Source organism: Rhinoderma darwinii, chromosome 1 (assembly GCF_050947455.1).
Source record: "Rhinoderma darwinii isolate aRhiDar2 chromosome 1, aRhiDar2.hap1, whole genome shotgun sequence".
NCBI lineage: Eukaryota > Metazoa > Chordata > Amphibia > Anura > Rhinodermatidae > Rhinoderma > Rhinoderma darwinii.
In genome coordinates this window covers 665,508,726-665,534,504 of record NC_134687.1, presented here as the reverse complement: position 1 = coordinate 665,534,504, position 25,779 = coordinate 665,508,726, and the positions used below count along the sequence as shown (strand labels likewise).

At 41.7% G+C, this 25,779-nt stretch overlaps 2 protein-coding genes across 2 annotated transcripts in view; one reads left to right on the top strand and one right to left on the bottom strand.

The window, feature by feature from the left end:
• LOC142664704 (uncharacterized) overlaps window positions 1-25,779 on the top strand; it is a 358,460-nt gene that overhangs the window by 303,764 nt on the left and 28,917 nt on the right. The window lies entirely within an intron of this gene.
• Window positions 97-25,585, bottom strand: LOC142664697 (uncharacterized). Its single transcript, XM_075843955.1, has 7 exons — window positions 25,257-25,585; window positions 20,794-20,957; window positions 20,136-20,309; window positions 19,937-20,060; window positions 14,247-14,344; window positions 13,975-14,080; window positions 97-1,781 (listed from the first exon to the last, which is right to left on the bottom strand). Exons 2-7 carry the CDS (start codon window positions 20,869-20,871, stop codon window positions 886-888), a joined length of 1,476 nt encoding a protein of 491 aa, XP_075700070.1. The 5' UTR covers window positions 20,872-20,957; window positions 25,257-25,585; the 3' UTR covers window positions 97-885.

Here is a 25,779-nt window from a genome sequence, read left to right as displayed (position 1 = left end):
TATCGCCGCGTCCACTACGACTATAAAGTTATTACATGACTGTGAACGCCGTCAAAAATAAAATAAAAAAAAAAAAAAAAAAAATCGATGTTTTCTGTGAATCCTGCCTTAAAAAATATGATAAAAAGTGATCAAAAAGTCATATGTACTCCAAAACGGTACCAATAAAAACTAAAAGTTGTCCCGCAAAAAAAAAAAAAAGCCCTCATACAACTGCATCGGCGGAAAAAGAAAATAAGACATGGCTCTTCAAATATGGAGACACAAAACACAAATAATTTGTTTTTAAAAAGTGTTTTTACAGGCTAAAAGTAGTAAAACATACCAAATCTATATCAATTTGGTATTGTTGCAATCGTTATTTATACCACACGGTAAACGGCGTAAACTTAGGATGCAAAAAAGTGTGCCGAAATTGCGTTTTTTCTATCCCCCCCCCCAACTTTTTTTTAGAAAAGTTAATCAATAAATTCTATGTACCACAAAATGGTGCTGTCACAAAATACAACTTGTCCAGCAAAAAAGACCTTATACAGATATGTCGACAAAAATAAAAAAGTTATAGCTCTTTGAATGAGACGACAGAAATTTTTTATAAATAGATTGGTCATTAAGGCCTACAATAGGCTGGTCACTAAGGGGTTAAAGTCTGTGAATAATCTGATGTGTTTAAAATCTTTTTTTTTGCTCTTATAGCATGTCCCACATTCTAAACGAGATTATGGTTTCTACTCCATGTGAATTCTCTGCGGAGTTCTAAAATGTAAATTTCTTTGTAAAACATCTTTCACATATAGAACATCAAAATGGCGTCTCCCCTGTGTGACTTCTCTGATGAGCCCTAAGTTTGCCTTTAGTAGTAAAACATTTACCACATTCTGGACACTAATATAATTTCTCTCCTGTGTGACTTCTCTCATGTTTAACAAGACTTGATTTATCTGTAAAACATTTCCTACATTCTGAACATGAATACGGCTTCTCTCCTGTGTGACTTCTCTCATGTATAACAAGATGTGATTTATATGTAAAACATTTCCCACATTCTGAACATGAATATGGCTTCTCTCCTGAGTGAATTCTCTCATGTCTAACAAGACTAGATTTATCTGTAAAACATTTCCCACATTCTGAACATGAATACGGTTTCTCCCCGGTGTGAATTCTCTCATGTTTAACAAGATGTGATTTTTTTGAAAAACATTTCCCACATTCTGAACATGAATATGGTTTCTCTCCTGTGTGACTTCCCTCATGTTTAACAAGATGTGATTTATCTGTAAAACATTTCCCACATTCTGCACATGAATATGGCTTCTCTCCTGTGTGATTTCTCTCATGTCTAACAAGACTTGATTTATCTGTAAAACATTTCCCACATTCTGCACATGAATATGGCTTCTCTCCTGTGTGATTTCTCTCATGTCTAACAAGACTTGATTTTTTTGTAAAACATTTCCCACATTCTGCACATGAATATGGCTTCTCTCCTGTGTGAATTCTTCTGTTTGTTAAAAGACCTGAGATTTTTGTGACCCGTTTACCACATTGAAACCTTTTACCCCCTTTCTGAGCTGTACTTGTGGTAACAATCTGTGATTGGTCAGGAGAAGATTCCTCATGATTAGTGAAATTATATGATAGATCTGTACTGTGAAGTCCTGGATGTAGATTAAGGGTAATGGGGGTTTCTCCTGAAGACTGCTGCATGATATCTTCATCTTCTACTTTATAATTTAGCAATAACGTGAAGTTTCCCTCAGAGATTTTAATGGGATTTTCTGTTAGGATTAAAAAATAATTTGATCTTGTTTCACAATAGAAAAGTTGACAAATTTATAACATTCGTATTAGGCTGGAAACACACATGCAGTGTTTTGAGCCAAAGTCAGAAATGGATCAAGCACGAAGAAGTTTAAGCTATGACTTTTGACTCCATTCCAACCTTATAACACTTTGTATAACACTTTAAAATAAATCCATGACAGTCCAGGATTCTGGTCTACACTCAGTCCTCCACTATTAATTTATTACATAAAGCTTGACTTAATAAAATAATTTTTTTTGAAAAGCAGAACCTTGTCTGGCAATGAGGCTTGTTCTTTGCCAAAACATTTGGCTGTTTAAATACTAATGAGACATACACAATCTTAACTTAATATTGTTACAGTCTAATCTTGGCCACAGTCTACATTTAACAATATAATGTGTCATGAGACAAATCACAGGATGAATTCATGGACATGATAATGAGGACTGCATATCCTAATGGCTGAACAGTCACTGGATCCCAATTTTATAGAACATCTGTGGGATGTAGTGGAATAGACAGAGTGAAGTTAATAATCAGAATCTGGAATAAAGGTTTCCAGTACATAGAACAGCCTAAATTCTTAGTGGAATGATATTACTAAAGGGGAAAGAGTGTTCTGTCAAGTAGCCTCATTCAAGTTTTAGTCATGTGACAATTTAATAGAAAATTGTTGCTCTATTTCTCTGCCAACGTATATGTAATTGGTCTTGTTTTCTCAAAACATATAGGACTTAAAATAAGTGATATATTTAACTGGGATGGAGTGGGAGAGGAGAAAACTCAGCTGGATGTTTTAAAACGTCCTTGCAGAGATAGGTGTGGACCCCCAGGGCATTTATAATCTATGGGCAGTCAGCAACTAGTTAAAATAGGCGCTTCCTAATAATCATGGATCTGTTTTTTTTAATCCAATATAAAAACCACATCTTTAAACCCACTTTGAAAACTTCATAAAGACCCTTAAAGCGAACCTAACTTTTAGACGACTTTTCAGAATAATCTCTCATATGTGTGTGTACAGGAGCAATAACACTATTTGTGGCTATTACATGACTTGTATCTGGCATTCTTTTAGCAGTTTTCCCTCTGCAGGCTCTATCTTTAAATCTCAGTTTTCCCTGAGGTAGTGGGTGTAGCTTAACTGCTATCATGTCTTCTATACACTGCACACAGAGCAGAGAGCCACCCTGGTCTACTATCCCTCTGTAGGACACCCTTAGTAGCTGCAGCAGCATGGAGCACATCATACAGCAGTAAGGAGCAGTGTAGCGGAAAATCCAGCACAGAGGTAACATATAACTCTTACCAGCAGCCTATGTCTACTCTCTCTGCTTCTGCTCCCCCTCTCCTCTTCAAAGACAACAGCATCTGTGCCTTTGTGCTCCTGCTCCCTCCTTCTGCGTCCCCTTCCTTTCCCATAGACTTCTATAAACAGCAGCATCCGTGTGTCTCCCACCTAGTGGCACTAACTGTAGCGTCCATCGGGTTTACTTACCTCCCAACGCCCGCAGCCATGGATCTGTGAGCGCTGGTCCCTATTGCCTTCCTAGGAGACGCCAGCGCTCACTTCCGCTCAGGTCCGCTGTGTCCCGTAGGGTGCGCGCGCACATAAAAACAATCATCATCATCAACTCACATGATTTCCTGAACTGTAAGAAGGCCCCTGCCCTTCTGATCCTTGCCGGAGCGTTGTTTGTCGTATCCTAGTTTGTCTAAGCAAATGGTCTCCTAGTGTTTTCCAGTTCCCAGTTCCTGTATCCCGTGCTATCCTGGTCAAGTGCCGTGCTGTAGTCGTGCTGTGCACCACGCCTGTCCTGCTACTCCACGCCTAACGTCTACCTGCTGCCTAGTTTCAGCCGAGCTGCCACAGGTACCCTATACGACCTATAGACTGTGACCTGCGCCCTGTTGGCCAGCTACCATACCGCAAAGGCGGTAGGGCCCAGTGGGTCCACGAACCCTATGTGACACTAACTTCACATATAGTTTAGCATTTATCCATGAAAATTGTAACAGTAAGTAAATGACAAAGTTGATATTTATCAGGAATACTATTAGATTACCACAAGTTGTTTGAAAAGTTAGTGTCCATTTAAAGAAGACATGTTCCAAAAATCTATTTAGTGTATAGTAGATTACAGCGGAGATCTGATTGCTTGATATTGCAGACTAAGGTTGCACTACGGAAATATCCTGAAGACAACATGTCCCCTTGTGACTTGTGTGCAGAGTTGTCATGGGGACCTTGTGTGTTTTCTAATAGCTCCTAAATTCTTGTCCCAGGCTCATATTAAATATAGAACTATAATGAGGATCTTTCTTCTCAGCTGTAATTATTAGAAGATTTGTAATGGAAGAACCAAATAAATGAGAAAGTACAAAGGAAATAACCAAAATGTATGTGTTTTTTCATTTCGATTGTCTCCTAAAATGATGTTTAACCGATTGAGGACTGCCCACTGTGTATATATGGTGCAGGTTTAAGTTTGCTGCCTGAGTGATTGAGCAGCTAAATGTCGGGTGCCCGGTCATCAGAGACTGCCAAGGACCCTGGAAAGAAGACAAAAGTATTTTTTGCCACGGTCTCTATTGATTCCGGTGGTCACGATTGCCGAGATGCCGGTAGTAGGAGGCTGCTGCTGTATCCAACTAGACCAAGCACAGCCCTATCACGGACAATAGTCACTATAACAGGGCTGATATCCCCTAATGTAAAGCGCCAGTTACAGAGGAAAAGTATAGTGTAAAAAAAATAAAATGAAATAAAAAGTTCCCCAAATGTCTTTTCCGATGGAAAAGCCATAAAAATAAGTTAAAAAACAAACAAAAAAAAATGAGGTAAAAATTACATAAACCCCTACCTTAACGCATTGTCACCTACATGTACATAAAAAGCGTTAAAGGGAAGTATGGCGCACGTTCACGGGCTGAGCACGCTCCATACTTAACGGGTGTCGGCTGTGTAATATAGCCGACACCTTACTGCAACGGGTGGAATCAAAGATCATTTGATTTAGTCCGTTTTATGTTATTTAACCCGCACGGTGAACGCTGTACTATAAAAATAAAAAAATAATTAAAGACGCCAGAATTGTTGTTTTTTGTCACCTTAGCTCCCCCAAAAAAAGTGATAAAAAAAAAAAATTCACATGTATCGCAGAATAGTATTAACAACATCTACAGCTCACCCCGCAAAAAGATAAGCTATCACACCGCTCAGTCAAGTAAATTTTTAGTTTTATCTCGAAATTTTTAATTTTCTTAACAAATAAAAGGAGAAAAAGCTCCCCAACACTTGTAAAGAAAATTCCTTGAAGTACGGAAATACCCGATATGTGGTCGTAAACGGCTCAGAAAAGAAGAAGAAGCACAGATTTGATGGATTTGTTTCTGGGCGCCATGTTGCATTTGAAAAACACCTTTGGGACCAAAATAGTGGAAACCCCAACAAAAGTGACCGCATTTTGGAAACGACACCCCTTAAGACATTTATTAGGTGTGTAGAGCATTTTAACCCCACAGGTGTTTTTCTAGAAATTAATGCGCTGGGGATGGTAAAAAGTGAAAATTGCAATTGTTCCACAGATATGCCATTTCAGAGTCCAATATGTTGTGCCCAGCTTGTGCTATTGGAGACACACACCCCAAAAATTGTTAAAAGGGTTCTTCCGGTTATAGCAATACCATATATGTGGTAGTAAACTGCTGTTTGGGCACAGTGTAGGGCTCAGTATTGAGGCAGCGTCTTTTGGCTTTTGGAGCCTGGATTTGGCTTGGTAGCAGCTCTGTTTGGGGTGTTACTGGTGATTCAGTTTATAATGTGGAGGCATATGTAATATGTGAGGAGTACATCAGGGTATATGTAATCTGTGAGGATACATGTAATATGTGAGGAGTACATCAAGGTATATGTAATATGTGAGGAGTACATCAGGGTATATGTAATATGTGAGGAGAACATCAGGATATATGTAATCTGTGAGGAGTACATCAGGGTATATGTAATCTGTGAGGAGTACATCAGGGTATATGTAATCTGTGAGGAGTACATCAGGGTATATGTAATATGTGAGGAGTACATCAGGATATATGTAATATGTGAGGAGTACATCAGGATATATGCAATATGTGAGGAGTACATCAGGGTATATGTAATATGTGAGGAGTACATCAGGGTATATGTAATATGTGAGGAGTACATCAGGGTATATGTAATATGTGAGGAGTACATCAGGGTATATGTAATATGTGAGGAGTACATCAGGGTATATGTAATATGTGAGGAGTACATCAGGGTATATGTAATATGTGAGGAGTACATCAGGGTATATGTAATATGTGAGGAGTACATCAGGATATATGTAATATGTGAGGAGAACATCAGGGTATATGTAATATGTGAGGAGTACATCAGGATATATGTAATATAGGAGGAGTACATCAGGGTATATGTAATATGTGAGGAGTGCATCAGGATATATGTAATATGTGAGGAGAACATCAGGGTATATGTAATATGTGAGGAGTACATCAGGGTATATGTAATATGTGAGGAGTACATCAGGATATATGTAATATGTGAGGAGTAAATCAGGATATATGTAATATGTGAGGAGTACATAAGGGTATATGTAATATGTGAGGAGTACATCAGGGTATATGTAATATGTGAGGAGTACATCAGGGTATATGTAATATGTGAGGAGTGCATCAGGATATATGTAATATGTGAGGAGAACATCAGGATATATGTAATATGTGAGGAGTACATCAGGATATATGTAATATGTGAGGAGTACTATGTAATATGTGAGGAGTACATCAGGGTATATGTAATCTGTGAGGAGTACATCAGGGTATATGTAATATGTGAGGAGTACATCAGGGTATATGTAATATGTGAGGAGTACATCAGGGTATATGTAATATGTGAGGAGTACATCAGGGTATATGTAATATGTGAGGAGTACATCAGGATATATGTAATATGTGAGGAGTAAATCAGGATATATGTAATATGTGAGGAGTACATCAGGGTATATGTAATATGTGAGGAGTACATCAGGGTATATGTAATATGTGAGGAGTACATCAGGGTATATGTAATATGTGAGGAGTACATCAGGATATATGTAATATGTGAGGAGTACATCAGGATATATGTAATATGTGAGGAGTACATCAGGGTATATGTAATATGTGAGGAGTACATCAGGGTATATGTAATATGTGAGGAGTACATCAGGGTATATGTAATATGTGAGGAGTACATCAGGATATATGTAATATGTGAGGAGTAAATCAGGATATATGTAATATGTGAGGAGTACATAAGGGTATATGTAATATGTGAGGAGTACATCAGGGTATATGTAATATGTGAGGAGTACATCAGGGTATATGTAATATGTGAGGAGTGCATCAGGATATATGTAATATGTGAGGAGAACATCAGGATATATGTAATATGTGAGGAGTACATCAGGATATATGTAATATGTGAGGAGTACATCAGGGTATATGTAATCTGTGAGGAGTACATCAGGGTATATGTAAGCTGTGAGGAGTACATCAGGGTATATGTAATATGTGAGGAGTACATCAGGATATATGTAATATATGAGGAGTGCATCAGGGTATATGTAAGCAGTGAGGAGTACATCAGGGTATATGTAATATGTGAGGAATACATCAGGATATATGTAATCTGTGCGGAGTACATCAGGGTATATGTAATATGTGAGGAGTACATCAGGGTATATGTAATATATGAGGAGTGCATCAGGGTATATGTAAGCAGTGAGGAGTACATCAGGGTATATGTAAGCAGTGAGGAGTACATCAGGGTATATGTAATATGTGAAGAGTACATCAGGGTATATGTAATATGTGAGGAGTACATCAGGGTATATGTAATATGTGAGGAGTACATCAGGGTATATGTAATATGTGAGGAGTACATCAGGGTATATGTAATCTGTCAGGAGTACATCAGGCTATATGTAATATGTAAGGAGTACATCAGGCTATATGTAATATGTGAGGAGTACATCAGGCTATATGTAATATGTGAGGAGTACATCAGGGTATATGTAATATGTGAGGAGTACATCAGGGTATATGTAATATGTGAGGAGTACATCAGGGTATATGTAATATGTGAGGAGTACATCAGGGTATATGTAATATGTGAGGAGTACATCAGGGTATATGTAATATGTGAGGAGTGCATCAGGATATATGTAATATGTGAGGAGAACATCAGGATATATGTAATATGTGAGGAGTACATCAGGGTATATGTAATATGTGAGGAGTAAATCAGGGTATATGTAATATGTGAGGAGTAAATCAGGGTATATGTAATATGTGAGGAGTACATCAGGGTATATATAATATGTGAGGAGTACATCAGGGTATATATATAATATGCGAGGAGTACATCAGGGTATATGTAATATGCGAGGAGTACATCAGGGTATATGTAATATGCGAGGAGTACATCAGGGTATATATGTGAGGAGTACATCAGGGTATATGTAATATGTGAGGAGTACATCAGGGTATATGTAATATGTGAGGAGTACATCAGGGTATATGTAATATGTGAGGAGTACATCAGGGTATATGTGATATGTGAGGAGTACATCAGGATATATGTAATATGTGAGGAATACATCAGGGTATATATAAGCTGTGCGGAGTACATCAGGGTATATGTAATATGTGAGGAGTACATCAGGATATATGTAAAATGTGAGGAGTACATCAGGGTATATGTAATATGTGAGGAGTACATCAGGGTATATGTAATATGTGAGGAGTACATCAGGGTATATGTAATATGTGAGGAGTACATCAGGGTATATGTAATATGTGAGGAGTACATCAGGGTATATGTAATATGTGAGGAGTACATCAGGGTATATGTAATATGTGAGGAGTACATCAGGGTATATGTAATCTGTGAGGAGTACATCGGGGTATATGTAGTATGTGAGGAGTACATCAGGGTATATGTAATATGTGAGGAGTACATCAGGGTATATGTAATATGTGAGGAGTACATCAGGGTATATGTAATATGTGAGGAGTACATCAGGATATATGTAATATGTTAGGAGTACATCAGGGTATATGTAATATGTGAGGAGTACATCAGGATATATGTAATATGTGAGGAGTACATCAGGATATATGTAATATGTGAGGAGTACATCAGGGTATATGTAATATGTGAGGAGTACATCAGGGTATATGTAATATGTGAGGAGTACATCAGGGTATATGTAATATGTGAGGAGTACATCAGGGTATATGTAATCTGTGAGGAGTACATCGGGGTATATGTAGTATGTGAGGAGTACATCAGGGTATATGTAATATGTGAGGAGTACATCAGGGTATATGTAATATGTGAGGAGTACATCAGGATATGTGTAATATGTGAGGAGTACATCAGGGTATATGTAATGTGTAAGGAGTACATCAGGGTATATGTAATATGTGAGGAGTACATCAGGGTATATGTAATGTGTAAGGAGTACATCAGGGTATATGTAATGTGTGAGGAGTACATCAGGGTATATGTAATATGTGAGGAGTACATTAGGATATATGTAATGTGTAAGGAGTACATCAGGGTATATGTAATGTGTAAGGAGTACATCAGGGTATATGTAATATGTGAGGAGTACATCAGGGTATATGTAATATGTGAGGAGTACATCAGGGTATATGTAATATGTGAGGAGTACATAAGGGTATATGTAATATGTGAGGAGTACATCAGGGTATATGTAATATGTGAGGAGTACATCAGGGTATATGTAATGTGTGAGGAGTACATCAGGGTATATGTAATATGTGAGGAGTACATTAGGATATATGTAATATGTGAGGAGTACATCAGGGTATATGTAATGTGTAAGGAGTACATCAGGGTATATGTAATATGTGAGGAGTACATCAGGGTATATGTAATATGTGAGGAGTACATCAGGGTATATGTAATATATGAGGAGTGCATCAGGGTATATGTAAGCAGTGAGGAGTACATCAGGGTATATGTAATATGTGAGGAATACATCAGGATATATGTAATCTGTGCGGAGTACATCAGGGTATATGTAATATGTGAGGAGTACATCAGGGTATATGTAATATATGAGGAGTGCATCAGGGTATATGTAAGCAGTGAGGAGTACATCAGGGTATATGTAAGCAGTGAGGAGTACATCAGGGTATATGTAATATGTGAAGAGTACATCAGGGTATATGTAATATGTGAGGAGTACATCAGGGTATATGTAATATGTGAGGAGTACATCAGGGTATATGTAATATGTGAGGAGTACATCAGGGTATATGTAATCTGTCAGGAGTACATCAGGCTATATGTAATATGTAAGGAGTACATCAGGCTATATGTAATATGTGAGGAGTACATCAGGCTATATGTAATATGTGAGGAGTACATCAGGGTATATGTAATATGTGAGGAGTACATCAGGGTATATGTAATATGTGAGGAGTACATCAGGGTATATGTAATATGTGAGGAGTACATCAGGGTATATGTAATATGTGAGGAGTACATCAGGGTATATGTAATATGTGAGGAGTGCATCAGGATATATGTAATATGTGAGGAGAACATCAGGATATATGTAATATGTGAGGAGTACATCAGGGTATATGTAATATGTGAGGAGTAAATCAGGGTATATGTAATATGTGAGGAGTAAATCAGGGTATATGTAATATGTGAGGAGTACATCAGGGTATATATAATATGTGAGGAGTACATCAGGGTATATATATAATATGCGAGGAGTACATCAGGGTATATGTAATATGCGAGGAGTACATCAGGGTATATGTAATATGCGAGGAGTACATCAGGGTATATATGTGAGGAGTACATCAGGGTATATGTAATATGTGAGGAGTACATCAGGGTATATGTAATATGTGAGGAGTACATCAGGGTATATGTAATATGTGAGGAGTACATCAGGGTATATGTGAGGAGTACATCAGGATATATGTAATATGTGAGGAATACATCAGGGTATATATAAGCTGTGCGGAGTACATCAGGGTATATGTAATATGTGAGGAGTACATCAGGATATATGTAAAATGTGAGGAGTACATCAGGGTATATGTAATATGTGAGGAGTACATCAGGGTATATGTAATATGTGAGGAGTACATCAGGGTATATGTAATATGTGAGGAGTACATCAGGGTATATGTAATATGTGAGGAGTACATCAGGGTATATGTAATATGTGAGGAGTACATCAGGGTATATGTAATATGTGAGGAGTACATCAGGGTATATGTAATCTGTGAGGAGTACATCGGGGTATATGTAGTATGTGAGGAGTACATCAGGGTATATGTAATATGTGAGGAGTACATCAGGGTATATGTAATATGTGAGGAGTACATCAGGGTATATGTAATATGTGAGGAGTACATCAGGATATATGTAATATGTTAGGAGTACATCAGGGTATATGTAATATGTGAGGAGTACATCAGGATATATGTAATATGTGAGGAGTACATCAGGATATATGTAATATGTGAGGAGTACATCAGGGTATATGTAATATGTGAGGAGTACATCAGGGTATATGTAATATGTGAGGAGTACATCAGGGTATATGTAATATGTGAGGAGTACATCAGGGTATATGTAATCTGTGAGGAGTACATCGGGGTATATGTAGTATGTGAGGAGTACATCAGGGTATATGTAATATGTGAGGAGTACATCAGGGTATATGTAATATGTGAGGAGTACATCAGGATATGTGTAATATGTGAGGAGTACATCAGGGTATATGTAATGTGTAAGGAGTACATCAGGGTATATGTAATATGTGAGGAGTACATCAGGGTATATGTAATGTGTAAGGAGTACATCAGGGTATATGTAATGTGTGAGGAGTACATCAGGGTATATGTAATATGTGAGGAGTACATTAGGATATATGTAATGTGTAAGGAGTACATCAGGGTATATGTAATGTGTAAGGAGTACATCAGGGTATATGTAATATGTGAGGAGTACATCAGGGTATATGTAATATGTGAGGAGTACATCAGGGTATATGTAATATGTGAGGAGTACATAAGGGTATATGTAATATGTGAGGAGTACATCAGGGTATATGTAATATGTGAGGAGTACATCAGGGTATATGTAATGTGTGAGGAGTACATCAGGGTATATGTAATATGTGAGGAGTACATTAGGATATATGTAATATGTGAGGAGTACATCAGGGTATATGTAATGTGTAAGGAGTACATCAGGGTATATGTAATATGTGAGGAGTACATCAGGGTATATGTAATATGTGAGGAGTACATCAGGTTATATGTAATATGTGAGGAGTACATCAGGGTATATGTAATATGTGAGGAGTACATCAGGGTATATGTAATATGTGAGGAGTACATCAGGGTATATGTAATATGTGAGGAGTACATCAGGATATATGTAATATGTGAGGAGTACATCAGGGTATATGTAATATGTGAGGAGTACATCAGGATATATGTAATATGTGAGGAGTACATCAGGGTATATGTAATATGTGAGGAGTACATCAGGGTATATGTAATATGTGAGGAGTACATCAGGGTATATGTAATATGTGAGGAGTACATCAGGGTATATGTAATATGTGAGGAGTACATCAGGGTATATGTAATATGTGAGGAGTACATCAGGGTATATGTAATATGTGAGGAGTACATCAGGATATATGTAATATGTGAGGAGTACATCAGGGTATATGTAATATGTGAGGAGTACATCAGGGTATATGTAATATGTGAGGAGTACATCAGGGTATATGTAATATGTGAGGAGTACATCAGGGTATATGTAATATGTGAGGAGTACATCAGGGTATATGTAATATGTGAGGAGTACATCAGGATATATGTAATATGTGAGGAGTACATCAGGGTATATGTAATATGTGAGGAGTACATCAGGATATATGTAATATGTGAGGAGTACATCAGGATATATGTAATATGTGAGGAGTACATCAGGGTATATGTAATATGTGAGGAGTACATCAGGATATATGTAATATGTGAGGAGTACATCAGGATATATGTAATCTGTGAGGAGTACATCAGGATATATGTAATATGTGAGGAGTACATCAGGGTATATGTAATATGTGAGGAGTACATCAGGATATATGTAATCTGTGAGGAGTACATCAGGATATATGTAATATGTGAGGAGTACATCAGGATATATGTAATATGTGAGGAGTACATCAGGATATATGTAATACAATATATAATACAAAGTTCCCCTTGGACCGGCTCATCTGCATATTTTTTCATCCTTGACTAATGGGAGCCATATCTTTTTATTTTTTCATAGACGTAGTGGTTTGAGGGCTTCTTATTAGTACCATTTAGGGGTACATGCAACTATTTAAACATTTTTTATTCCATTTATTTTAGGCAAACTGATCAAAAAAAGGCAATTTTCTTTAAAATGTGGCGTTCACTGTTCTGTATAAATCACGTTACCTTTATCCTGCCGGTTATTTTTTTGTTTTGTTGATTGAGCAGCGTAAAGGTTATTTTTGTGGGGCGAGCTGTAGTTTTTGTTAATACATACGACTTATTACATTATTATTTAGCGCTAAAGTGACCAAAAAAATAGCGATTCTGACGGTTTCATGTTTTTTTTACGGTGTTCACCAAGCGATTTAAATAATGTCATATTGTAATAATTCAGACTTTTTACGGAGGCGGTGATACCAATTTTGTTTATTTTTTACAATACTTTAAAAAGGAAATGCGGATTATTTTTTTAACACTTTATTAGTCCCTGCACGGGCTTTGAACCAGCGATCGCCAGACATACTATGTATTGAATTATTGACATTTTTACAGGCTCCTGGTGCCCCCCAAAATCTGACACTAAGCCCAGTGCATGACCGGAGTCATAGATCCCCTTCTAGAGAACTTCTATGTGCAGTCACAGCTCCCTCAGGTCCGGCACTATGTATAACACATTGTCTGACGTGTTACTGTAATGTAGAACTAAGGAGGAACCCCACCTTACCAAACCTCCCAATTCACTTTCTAAATTCATTATTACTGACCTCTGGTAACACCTCCTAGAATTTCCTCCTCCACTTCACTCTTACACGGGTGATCGCCCCTCACCCGCTCTTCTTCTTCCTCCACTTTATTAGTCAGATCTTCCCCCTGATTTCACATATGTAACAATTCAGTACAATACAGCAGAGAGTGCGAAGAATCTAACAGACCAACATAAGAAACCACCAAAATATATGACCACATCTATGACCGCAGGACCATAAAGCTCCACACCCCCCTATATAGATGTGGTATAGGGCTCAGCTTCACCTACCTGATGATTCTCTGGGACATTGTGATTTTCCTCTGGACAGTCCTGGGAATACAGAGGACTGGGACTTCTCTCTGGTGGATTTCTCCTACTGGATCCATCTGTAGGGGAAACACAGTGATGGAATAGATTATTTACATGGGATGATGAGATGATGGGAGTAGTATCTAGGTGACCCTCAATAGAGGTTTGTCTTTACAACTAATGAACGTCCCCCCCTCCTTACACTGATCAGCCATTACATCCGTCTCCTCTTCTGCTTCATCTTTAACCTCAACCTTAATATCAATCAGATTTTCACCATAAACGGGCAAGAATTTTTTTAAAAATGAACTTGGGTTCAATGACTTTATAGCAGAGGTGTAGTTTGGATCTTCAGCACCCGAGGCAAATATTCAGTTTGCCCCCCAACATCTCCTTCTCCCTCGCCATGTTTGCTTTCTCTACCAATCAATGAGGTGTCATTTTTTTTATGTAACTCGAGTATAAAACCATTTGTACATTTTACAAGCGATATAGCTCTAGAAGCGAGTTACCAGAACAATAAATGAAAATAAAATTAAAAAGGTCTGTGCCGGACTACAACAGATTGTATAACGGAGGCTAATGAGACTACATGGGGACATAATGAACAGCCTTCTCTCGTAGATAGTGTCAGAACCCCTGTAGTTAGTGCCACACAGCCCCCTATTGTAGATACTGCCACACCCCCCCTTGCAGTTACTGCCACACCCCCCTATTGTAGATACTGCCACACCCCCCCTTGTAGATATTGCCACACTCCCTTTCAGACACTGCCACACCCCCCCTTGTAGATACTGCCACACACTCTCCTGTAGATACTGCTATATAAACAGCCCCTCCTTGCAGATACTGCCATACAGCCCCCATTGTAGGTACTTCCAAAGATATCACTAGTAGATAATACTACACCCCCCTTGTAGAGTGCCAAACACCCCCCTGTAGACAGAGCCACACAGCCTCCTTTATAGATACTGCCACACAGCCTCCCTTGTAGATACTGCCACACTCCCCCCTAGGAGAAAATGCCAAACACCTCCCCTGTAGATAGTGCCACACACACTCCCTTGTAGATAGTGCTATAGCCCTCTCCCTGTAGATAGTGCCATTGGGGCTCCCTCTAGGAGTGGAAACCCCGCTCTGCCTGGAGGAGCCCCTGACGTCACTGTCCATATATGGATAGGGACGTCAGGGGCTTCTCCAAGGGCAAAATCCCTGGCCAGAACGTCTGCAGCCGGGGCCCTTAATGTCACTGTCCATATAGTCTACATTTCAAGATAGAGAACCCAAAGTGAAGACCCTCATCTTTTATTAGTGACACAAAGTACCTGTATTAAGGAAAACTACTCCAAGTTTTCTCTCCACAAGGGATGGGAAACCACTGAGGTGTTGGAGGAAGCTCTACGGTTTTATAACACAAAGTTTCCTTTTACCTGGTGCGGTTATGAAGAATGAGAAAATAAAAATGTATGATTACATTTAGTTAATTGGTTTTCAGTGAGCCCATGACGGCACCATTAGAGAGAGACTGCCCCCCTCCTGGACGGGAGACAGAAGCTCTATAGAGAGTGAGCACCCCCATCCTCCTCTGTAGCAAGACTCATGGACCTATTAGGACAAATACGTCAATATTTTTAAATGAAGACGACCCCCACTGTCCTCAATATATACAATAATCAGCCATAACATTAAACCCACTGACAGGTGACGTGAAGAACATTGACAATGCACCTGACAAGGGAGGAGATATTTGGCAGCAAATTAACAGTTTTTAAAGTTGATGTGTTGGAAAGATGGGCAGGCAAAAGAATCTGAGCGACTTTGACAAGGGCCAAATTGTAATGGCTAGACGACTGCGTCAGAATCAGCATCTCCAAAACGGAAGGTCTTCTGGGGTGTTCCTAGTACGCAGTGGTTAGTACGTATCAAAAGTGGTCCAAGGAAGGACAACTGGTGAAAGGGTCATTGATGTGCGTGGGGAACAAAGGCCTGGCCGTCTGGTCCGATCCCACAGGAGAACTACTGCAGAACGGTTCAAAAACATAATGCTGGCTATGATTGAAAGGTGTCGGAACACACAGAGCGCCTCTCATTGTGGCCAGATGCGTCTACACAAGCGCCATTTCGCAAAAGTGCCTCATTGCGGCAAGCCGCATCTACACAAGCGCCATTTCACAGGAACCAGCATACTACATAGCCTGAGGAAGGTCAAGGAGATCTCTCTTCCGATCCTGCGAGGCGGAGGTATACAGTAATGCAAGGATTGAGTTTGCCCAGTGAAAACTGTTCAGTTACATCATTGGAGCTTCTCACCTTATCTGTTTAGCGGAGTCCTGTGACGGATGCCATATAGTGCCATCTACCAGCTATAGGCTCCCATTGTAAAAAAAATAAATGATGTTTAGGGTATATGTTTTTTACTTGACTCCGCAGGATGGAATAGTGTAGAGTACTACGCTATTCTATACAGTTTTATTGCTGTATACTGACGCATATCAGCCCGATGAAGGCCAAACAGATGGTTCAGTGAGACGCCTCAGGTAATGGTTCAAGGTATGGCCATAAGATTTCTTATATACAAAGATATTAAAATAATCCTATGGGCCAGTAACAGATGTGTATCAACTATGAATAATACGGTGGCAATGTATACTGCAGATAACACAATAATGTTAGTAGAAGAGAAGAATTTCTCCTTATTGTTTACTAAACCTTTCTTACTAAGAGTGATAGAATCATGAGAGGAGGGAAATGTAGGAGAACTTCACTATGGAATGACCACTTGCTCCATTTTGCCTGCATTTTGAATAATTAAATTAACTTCAGAATTATTATTGGATTTTTGGATTCAAATATTTTGCTTTCTGAACACATTTAATTTTGGGCGGAGATTTTGTTGGATAATATCCGTGTTTGGCTCTAAGGCACTGAGGATAAGGTGCCACAACTTCTTGTTATCTTTAGTTTCAGATACTGAAAGAAAAAAAAAGAAAATAATGTATGATCATATGATTTACCGGCTTTTCATCATGAGCGGATGTAATTTAATATTGTACTACTTACAGGTTATGTACACCTTTGAACTGAATTATTTTTATTGCTCATTTGCTTCCTAAATGTCAAATTAAGCAACTTACTAAATTAAAATGTCATTATTAAGGTCCTACCACTTGGCTGCTGTAGAGCCTGTGTAACTCCTGTAGACAGCTGGTCTCCTGCAAATTGTAACTCAAATCCATCACTCCACTGTTGCTGACGGTTGACTCAACCGCTCTCCCTCCTTTCTTTATTTAGTGTTAGAGATAGCCGCGTGTGTGTGTGTGTGTGGGGGGAGGGGGGGGTGGGGTTGTACATAGCAGGTCCGAGTATAGAGAGATCATCTTGATAGCCTGTGTGCTCTCCTTCCGATCTTCACTGTGGTACTAACAGCTTGTGCTATCTTGTCTGTGCAACCCTCCGCTGCTATCTCTAACACTGAGAGTAGGGAGGGGGAGGAGCAGTTGTCAGCCTTTAGGAGCAGTGCACTGACGGATTTGAGTTAGAATTTGCAGGAGACCAACTGTCTACAGGGGTTTTGCAAAGTCCACAGCAGCCAAATGGTAGGAAATTGTAATGAAGACTATTTAGAAAGTTACTTAATTTTGCATTGAGAAATAAAATTAACAAGAAAAATAATTTCAGTTCAAAAAGGTGAACATAAACTTTAAAAGGAACCGGTTAGTAGGTTTAAAGCCAGTAAACCACCAGTATGCCGTCATGAAGCCGGAGTTTAGCGCTCTAAACTTGCCTACCTCAAAAAAAGGACATTTAGGGAATGGTTAGTAAAGTAAATGACAACTTACCGGAAGAAGTCCAGCAGCATCGGGTGCATGCACATATGAAGCCGAGGACACTACACCTCACTTTACTGTGCATGTGCAGTGAACTGTCATCTGCGCCTGATGTCGCTCCCGAGCTCCTTTCGGTAAGTTGTAATTTACTTTACTAACTATTCCCTAACGTCTATTTATGAGGTAGGCAGGTATTGAACACTAGACCCCGGCTGTATATATCGGTATGCTGGTGGTTTAGTGGCTCCAAACCTACTGACAGGTTCCCTTAGTTATTATTGGTTGATCAAGGTTTCTTAGAAGGTGTGAACCTCTACTGTTTCGATATTAATGTATTTCTATGTTATTAATTATGTATAAAATCAGCTGCACGTCCTGAATATGTTATCGAATCACTGGTTGTGCAATTCCCAAAAGTCTGCTGGAGACAGTCGGGAGTAAGCGTGCAAATAAAAAGCAACCCCAAATCCGTCACAACTCCTGATCGACAGAATCTAAGGCTACTCTGAGGTATTCGCCAGAGCCCACCGCAAGGCGGGATGGTTTTTGATGCACAGAACCCAGGTTGTTCTAACAGAGTTCAGTGTTGGATAAGGGGTGCAATGCAGGCTACACCTGAACAGGTAACCAGACAGCCAGAGGGTAAACAGAAAGTTCAAAAGAGAGCGAGTGGAAATCAGGTACAGCAGAGGTCACAACCAGCCGGGAGCAGATCATCAAAACCGGTAAACAAGGGGTTAACGAGAGACACGCCGAGGTCAGTTTCCAAGAAGTCCAGAAGCCTAGGGAACAGGGTAAGTGAGAAAACATTATATCCCAGATCTCAGCGTCTACTCCCCGATCCTATGCTGCCCTCTGATAAGGGAACATAAGAGACTTGACACATCCACACTAAATGGATTGTTCTAACCGGACAAATTTTCTCAAAAAGGAAGCTGGTCCAGAGAGTAGCCGTGCGCCATGGGTCCTGCTGACGAAAGATCCGACAATCAGCTCATATCACCGGACAAAACTGCAGGGGGGGGTCACATAATTAATATGTATGTAATATTACACAACTCCCAATCACATGAACCCAAACAATATAATACCATGGAAGTCGCACTTTAACACTCTCATAGCTTGTCCGGAGCTGTGCTCATGCAGGAGGAAAAGTACTGAGCACAGCTCGGACAGTAGTGTTACGGCAGGGAGAACGGCGTGTAATGAGCAGCAGCTTCTCCCTGCACAGTAACAGTAAAGTTTAACAGTCCATGACCACCCTGACCAGGTCTTCTACATTTCTAGCGTCCTGCTGCTGGATTCCGCTTGTTCTTGAGTTCAATCCCCCTGAAACTCCATTCCAATAAAATGTTTAAAATAAAATGTAACGGAGAGTAAAATAAATAAAGCATTATATCTCCGCACACACATTGTTCAACCTGTTTTACTTACAATCGGACAGATCCCTGGATCCACATTCCTCATTACTACCAGTGACCCTGTGTATTGTGTCTTACAAGAAAGATCTTTAACCCTTTCTTATCTCTCTCCACACCTTACCATTACCAAATCCTGTGGGAGTCGGTTCCATGACTTTACGGTTCGGACAGTGATGTGCGGCATTAGGACTTTGTCATGAAATTGCATTCAACTCATCTGAATGTGGTTACTACAAATTCATGCACCTGCTGCAGAAAGAACCACATTCAGATATATGGAAACTTCTGCGTGTGAACATAACCTAGTGCAGCCCTGCAGCAAAGCGAGGAACGTGTGATCAGAGATGAGGAATCGCCTGTTTATACTGCACATGATGAAATTAACACTTCAACAAAAAAACAAATTATAATATCTTCTTACCTTGCGATGTGCGCGGCCGGTAGTCCTCCATCATGACCTCCTCGTACAGATCCTTGTGTCCTTCTAGATACTCCCACTCCTCCATGGAGAAATAGACAGTGACATCCTGACACCTTATAGGAACCTGACACACACAATGATACAGTCATCACCCAGACACCTCCAGTGCTGTTACTGTAGAATTTCCCAGCAGTGTCACCTCTCCAGTCAGCAGCTCAGTCATCTTGTAGATCAGTTCTAAGATCTTCTTCTCATGTATCCGGGAGTGAGGGGGAGGCTCTGTGATGGGGCTCTGACTACTGCTCCATCCTCCTGACTCATGGATGATGGGAGTCGTACAGTCACCCGATGTCTTCTTCACTATTGTGTACTCCTGTGTATGGAGAGAGACACTTAGAGAACTGAGCACAGTATTCCACCTCAGTAGAAAGAGGGAGATTGTGACCCCGCTGTATAGAGCTCTAGTGACCCCACATCTGTAATACTGGAGACCTCACCTACAAAAAGACATTGAGGAAATAGAACGAGGCCAAAACTAAAAAGGAAATAATATTGTGGGGACTAGATGGACCATGTGCTCTCCTCCTGCCGTCATCTTCTATGTTTCTATATAGAGGTCATCCTGATCCTCCTGGTTCCTTGTCATTGCTCTACAACATTACTATTGCTGCATTGGTGACATGACACATAACTGACCATATTGGTGGCTGATCTTCAGCTTTTCTGCTGGTGGCTTCTTGACGTCACTTGGAAGGTCTGGACGCTGTTATACAGGACACTGGATTCTTCCTATTACTTCCTATTATGTATTGTCCCTTCCCTATGTGTGACTTGTTCTATAATGTAGAAAAGTTTACCTCTCCGCTCAACAGGTAGATGATCTCCAAGGTGAAGTCTAATATTCTTCTGCTCATCTCATTCCTGTCCTTGTCCATCCTTGGTGGGTCACTCAGGAGAAGGAACGTTGTGGAGGAGAAGATGAGAAAACTGGAGGACCTGGAGGATCTAGTACTGCAGACGTCTTTATGGAGAAAGGAGAAGATGGAAATCATACAGGGGACAACATCATGTGTGACATACAGAACCTCACTTATTCATCATTGAGAGAAACATCTTCTCAGAGCCGTCACCACATGGAATAAAGGGGTATTCCCAACACGGACATTTCTCCCCAGGATATGCAAGAAATGTCTGGTAGATGCGGCTCCACCTCTGGGTGGCCTTGTTAGGAGCTTTCTGTAACTCCTATAGAAGTGAATGGAGAGACACAATCTGCTCAGGTCCTCCTGCTATGTGATTTGCTGCCAACGGAACAGACTGGTGGTCAATGTGACAGATGCCCTTTATGAATTATTACCCCCAAATATAAGTCTTTACAGATATTAGAAGTTACCTCAGAGATCCTGGACCTTCAGAGACATCTAAATTTTGTATTTATTACAGTATTGACCTATTCCTTCTAGATTGTTTTACCACAGTTCATGGAAATAAGCCACCCAGCGTGCACGCGCGGGAGGCCACGGCCGCCCAGTCCTCTGCTTCTACATTACTCTGTGCTCCTCCTTCTAGACCTGTCCTCTGCTTCTACATTACTCTGTGCTCCTCCTTTAGACCTGTCCTCTGCTTCTACATTACTCTGTGCTCCTCCTTCTAGACCTGTCCCCTGCTTCTACATTACTCTGTGCTCCTCCTTCTAGACATGTCCCCTGCTTCTAGATTACTCTGTGCTCCTCCTTCTAGGCCTGTCCCCTGCTTGTACATTACTCTGTGCTCCTCCTTCTAGACCTGTTCTCTGCTTCTACATTACTCTGTGCTCCTCCTTCTAGACCTGTCCTCTGCTTCTACATTACACTGTGCTCCTCCTTCTAGACTTGTCCTCTGCTTCTACATTACTCTGTGCTCCTTCTAGACCTGTCCTCTGCTTCTACATTACTCTCTGCTTCTCCTTCTAGACCTGTCCTCTGCTTCTACATTACTCTGTGCTCCTCCTTCTAGACCTGTCTCTGCTTCTACATTACACTGTGCTCCTCCTTCTAGACCTGTCCTCTGCTTCTACATTACTCTGTGCTCCTTCTAGACCTGTCCTCTGCTTCTACATTACTCTGTGCTCCTCCTTCTAGACCTCTCTCCTGCTTGTACATTACCCTGACCTCCTCCTTCTAGACCTGTCCACCACCTTCTAGTCTCATCCTCTGCTTCTACATTACTCTGTGCTCCTCTTTCTAGACCTGTCCTGTGCTTCTACATTACTGTGCTCCTCCGAGACCTGTCCTCCGCTTCTACATTATTCTATGCTCCTCCTTCTAGACCTGTTCTCTGCTTCTACAATACTAAGTGCTCCTCCTTCTAGACCGGTCCTCTGCTTCTACAATACTAAGTGCTCCTCCTTCTAGACCGGTCCTCTGCTTCTACAATACTAAGTGCTCCTCCTTCTAGACCTGTCCTCTGCTTCTACATTACTCTGTGCTCCTCCTTCTAGACCTGTCCTCTGCTTCTACATTACTCTGTGCTCCTCCTTCTAGATCGTTACTCTGCTTCTACATTACTCTGTGCTCCTTCTCGAACTGTACTCTGCTTCTACATTACTCTGCACTTCTCCTTCTAGACCTGTCCTCTGCTTCTACATTACTTTGTGCTCCTCCTTCTAGACCTGTCCTCCGCTTTCTACATTACTCTGTGCTCCTTCTTCTAGACCTGTCCCCTGCATCTACATTACTCTGTGCTCCTCCTTCTAGACCTGTCCCCTGCATCTACATTACTCTGTGCTCCTCCTTTAGACCTGTCCTCTGCTTCTACATTACTCAGTGCTCCTCCTTCTAGACCTGTCCACCACCTACGACACAGTAGACCACACCACCCTAATTCAAATTCTCTAGTCCCTTGACATCACAGACATGGTACTCTCCTGGATCTCCTCATACGTTACCAACCAAAGACTTAGTATCTCCCACTCACACACCCCCTCCTCCTCCTCCCACCCTCTGTTATTGTCCCTCAAGGGTCTCAGTGTCCTGGGACCCTTACTCTTCTCCATCTAAACCTTAAGTAATTTACCTCTCTGCTCTTGATGTTACCGCCCTGCTATCTAGAGTGTCTAAGGGTACGTTCACACGGCCTATTTTCGGGCCGTAAATGCCCGAAAAATCGGAAGCAGAACGCCTCCAAACATCTGCCCATTGATTTCAATGGGAAAATCGGCATTCTGTTCCTACAGGCAAATTTTTTAAGTGGCCGTTTTGAAAAAACGGCCACGAAAATGAAGTGCGGGTCACTTTTTGGGATGTTTTTCATAGACTATATAGAAAACCGCTCCAAAAACGGCCGGAAAAAACGCAGTGAAAATGGCGAGTGACTTAAAAAACGTCTGAAAATCAGGAGCGGTTTTCCCTTGAAGCTCCGTATTTTTAGATGTTTTTGAGTTGGAATGTGAACAGAGCCTTAGGGCATGTTCTCACGCTTAGATAAAAATGTCTGATAATACGGACCTTTTTTCAGGCTCAAACAGCTCCTGATTTTCAGATGTTTTTTTTAACAACTCGCGTTTTTTACGGCCGTTTTTCAATGGAGTCAATGAAAAACGCCTCCAAAAACGTCCCAAGAAGCGTCCTGCACTTCTTTTGACGAGCCGTCATTTTACGTGCCATATTTTGACAGCGACGCGTAAAATAAAAGCTCGTGTGAACAGAACATCGTAATTCCCATTGAAAGCAATGGGCAGATGTTTTTAGGCGTATTAGGGGCGTTTTTCAGGCGTAATTTGAAGCGTAAAACGCCTGAATTACATCTGAAACCAGAGTGTGAACATACCCTAACAGTTATCTCCACCTTCACCTCCCGCTTCCTAAAGATCAACCTGGAGAAAACTGAATCATCTTTACCCCATTTCACCCCCCCCCCCTCACCAGAACCATCAATCACAGGTAACGGCTCCACACTTTCCCCGTTTCACAAGTCGCTGTATTGGGATAACCCTTAATGTCAGACAGCACAGCCAAGCGCTTCCCACATCTTTCCTCCCCTCCCTCTGGAAGTCACGTCTTTCCTTCCCTCCCTCCGGAAGTCACGTCTTTCCTCCCCTCCCTCCGGAAGTCACGTCTTTCCTCCCCTCCCTCCGGAAGTCACGTCTTTCCTCCCCCTCCCTCCCTCCGGAAGTCACGTCTTTCCTCCCCCTCCCTCCCTCCGGAAGTCACGTCTTTCCTCCCCCTCCCTCCCTCCGGAAGTCACGTCTTTCCTCCCCCTCCCTCCCTCCGGAAGTCACGTCTTTCCCCCTCCCTCCCTCCGGAAGTCACGTCTTTCCTCCCCCTCCCTCCGGAAGTCACGTCTTTCCTCCCCCTCCCTCCGGAAGTCACGTCTTTCCTCCCCCTCCCTCCGGAAGTCACGTCTTTCCTCCCCCTCCCTCCGGAAGTCACGTCTTTCCTCCCCCTCCCTCCGGAAGTCACGTCTTTCCTCCCCCTCCCTCCGGAAGTCACGTCTTTCCTCCCCCTCCCTCCGGAAGTCACGTCTTTCCTCCCCCTCCCTCCGGAAGTCACGTCTTTCCTCCCCCTCCCTCCGGAAGTCACGTCTTTCCTCCCCCTCCCTCCGGAAGTCACGTCTTTCCTCCCCCTCCCTCCGGAAGTCACGTCTTTCCTCCCCTCCCTCCGGAAGTCACGTCTTTCCTCCCCTCCCTCCGGAAGTCACGTCTTTCCTCCCCCTCCCTCTAGAAGTCCATCTTCCCCCCCTCCCTCTAGAAGTCCATCTTCCCCCCCTCCCTCTAGAAGTCCATCTTCCCCCCCTCCCTCTAGAAGTCCATCTTCCCCCCTCCCTCTAGAAGTCCATCTTTCCCCCCTCCCTCTAGAAGTCACGTCTTTCCTCACCCTCTAGAAGTCCGTCTTAACTCCCCTCCCTCTAGAAGTCCGTCTTTCCCCCCTCCCTCTAGAAGTCCGTCTTTCCTCCCCTCTCTCTAGAAGTCCGTTTTTCCTCCCCTCCCTCTAGAAGTCCGTCTTTCCTCCCCTCCCTCTAGAAGTCCGTCTTTCCTCCCCTCCCTCTAGAAGTCCGTCTTTCCTCCCCCTCCCTCTAGAAGTCCGTCTTTCCTCCCCCTCGAGCAGACATAAATGCCAGTACATATGCCCTCATCATCCACCGTCTAGACTACTCCCCCATCCTCCTCTGTGGCTTCCCATCTAACACTATTACACCCTCCTACCCATTCTCAGCTCTGCTGCAGGGGTAAATCTACCTCTCCCCTCATTCCACCTCTGCGGTCACTGGCCGCCCATTACCTACTAAATTATGTGCAACACTGTGCCTAAAACCGCACAAAAATGACCTCATATAACCTTACCTTACTACTGTATCATGGGAAATCTCCTGACTGATAACAGAGGGAACACGATACAACAGCGGTGACCGGAAGTCATGTACACCCGACCAGCGCTGCTCCACCTCACAAACGGCAAGGACCTGAGATGACGTCACCACCACGTGACCGGGTCAGGATGGGCGGGGCTTATATGTGGACAGGAGGCATAGTCCCGTCCCCTCAGAGACTAACCATGTCACGTGATCATCATCGCTTCACACATCGCTGGAGCCTCGCCCCCTGTCACATGATTAACTTCGCTTCTTCCTTACGCAGCACATGAGCACCACCCCTCATGTCAAGTGATCATTATGAGTGCGCCACACAGCAGAGGAGCCTCGCCCCTCACAGAGCCCCTCCCCCAATATCACGTGATCATTATCATCATAGGTCCATTCGTCCCAGTTCTAAGTTCCGCCCCCATGCATCGGTCACGTGATCCTTATATTATCACATGTCCTTCATCCACCGCCTCTCTTTGCGGATAAGCTCCGCCCCTCCTGCT

What these genes read in the sequence shown, in the direction of transcription:
- LOC142664697 (XM_075843955.1), bottom strand. Translation starts at nt 20,871, where the DNA reads ATGGACAAGGACAGGAATGAGATGAGCAGAAGAATATTAGACTTCACC. An exon ending in TCTACCTGTTGAGCGGAGAG is followed by an intron (nt 20,310 to 20,793) that starts GTAAACTTTTCT and finishes CTCCATACACAG; the next exon opens with GAGTACACAATAGTGAAGAA. An exon ending in CTGAGCTGCTGACTGGAGAG is followed by an intron (nt 20,061 to 20,135) that starts GTGACACTGCTG and finishes TGTGTGTGTCAG; the next exon opens with GTTCCTATAAGGTGTCAGGA.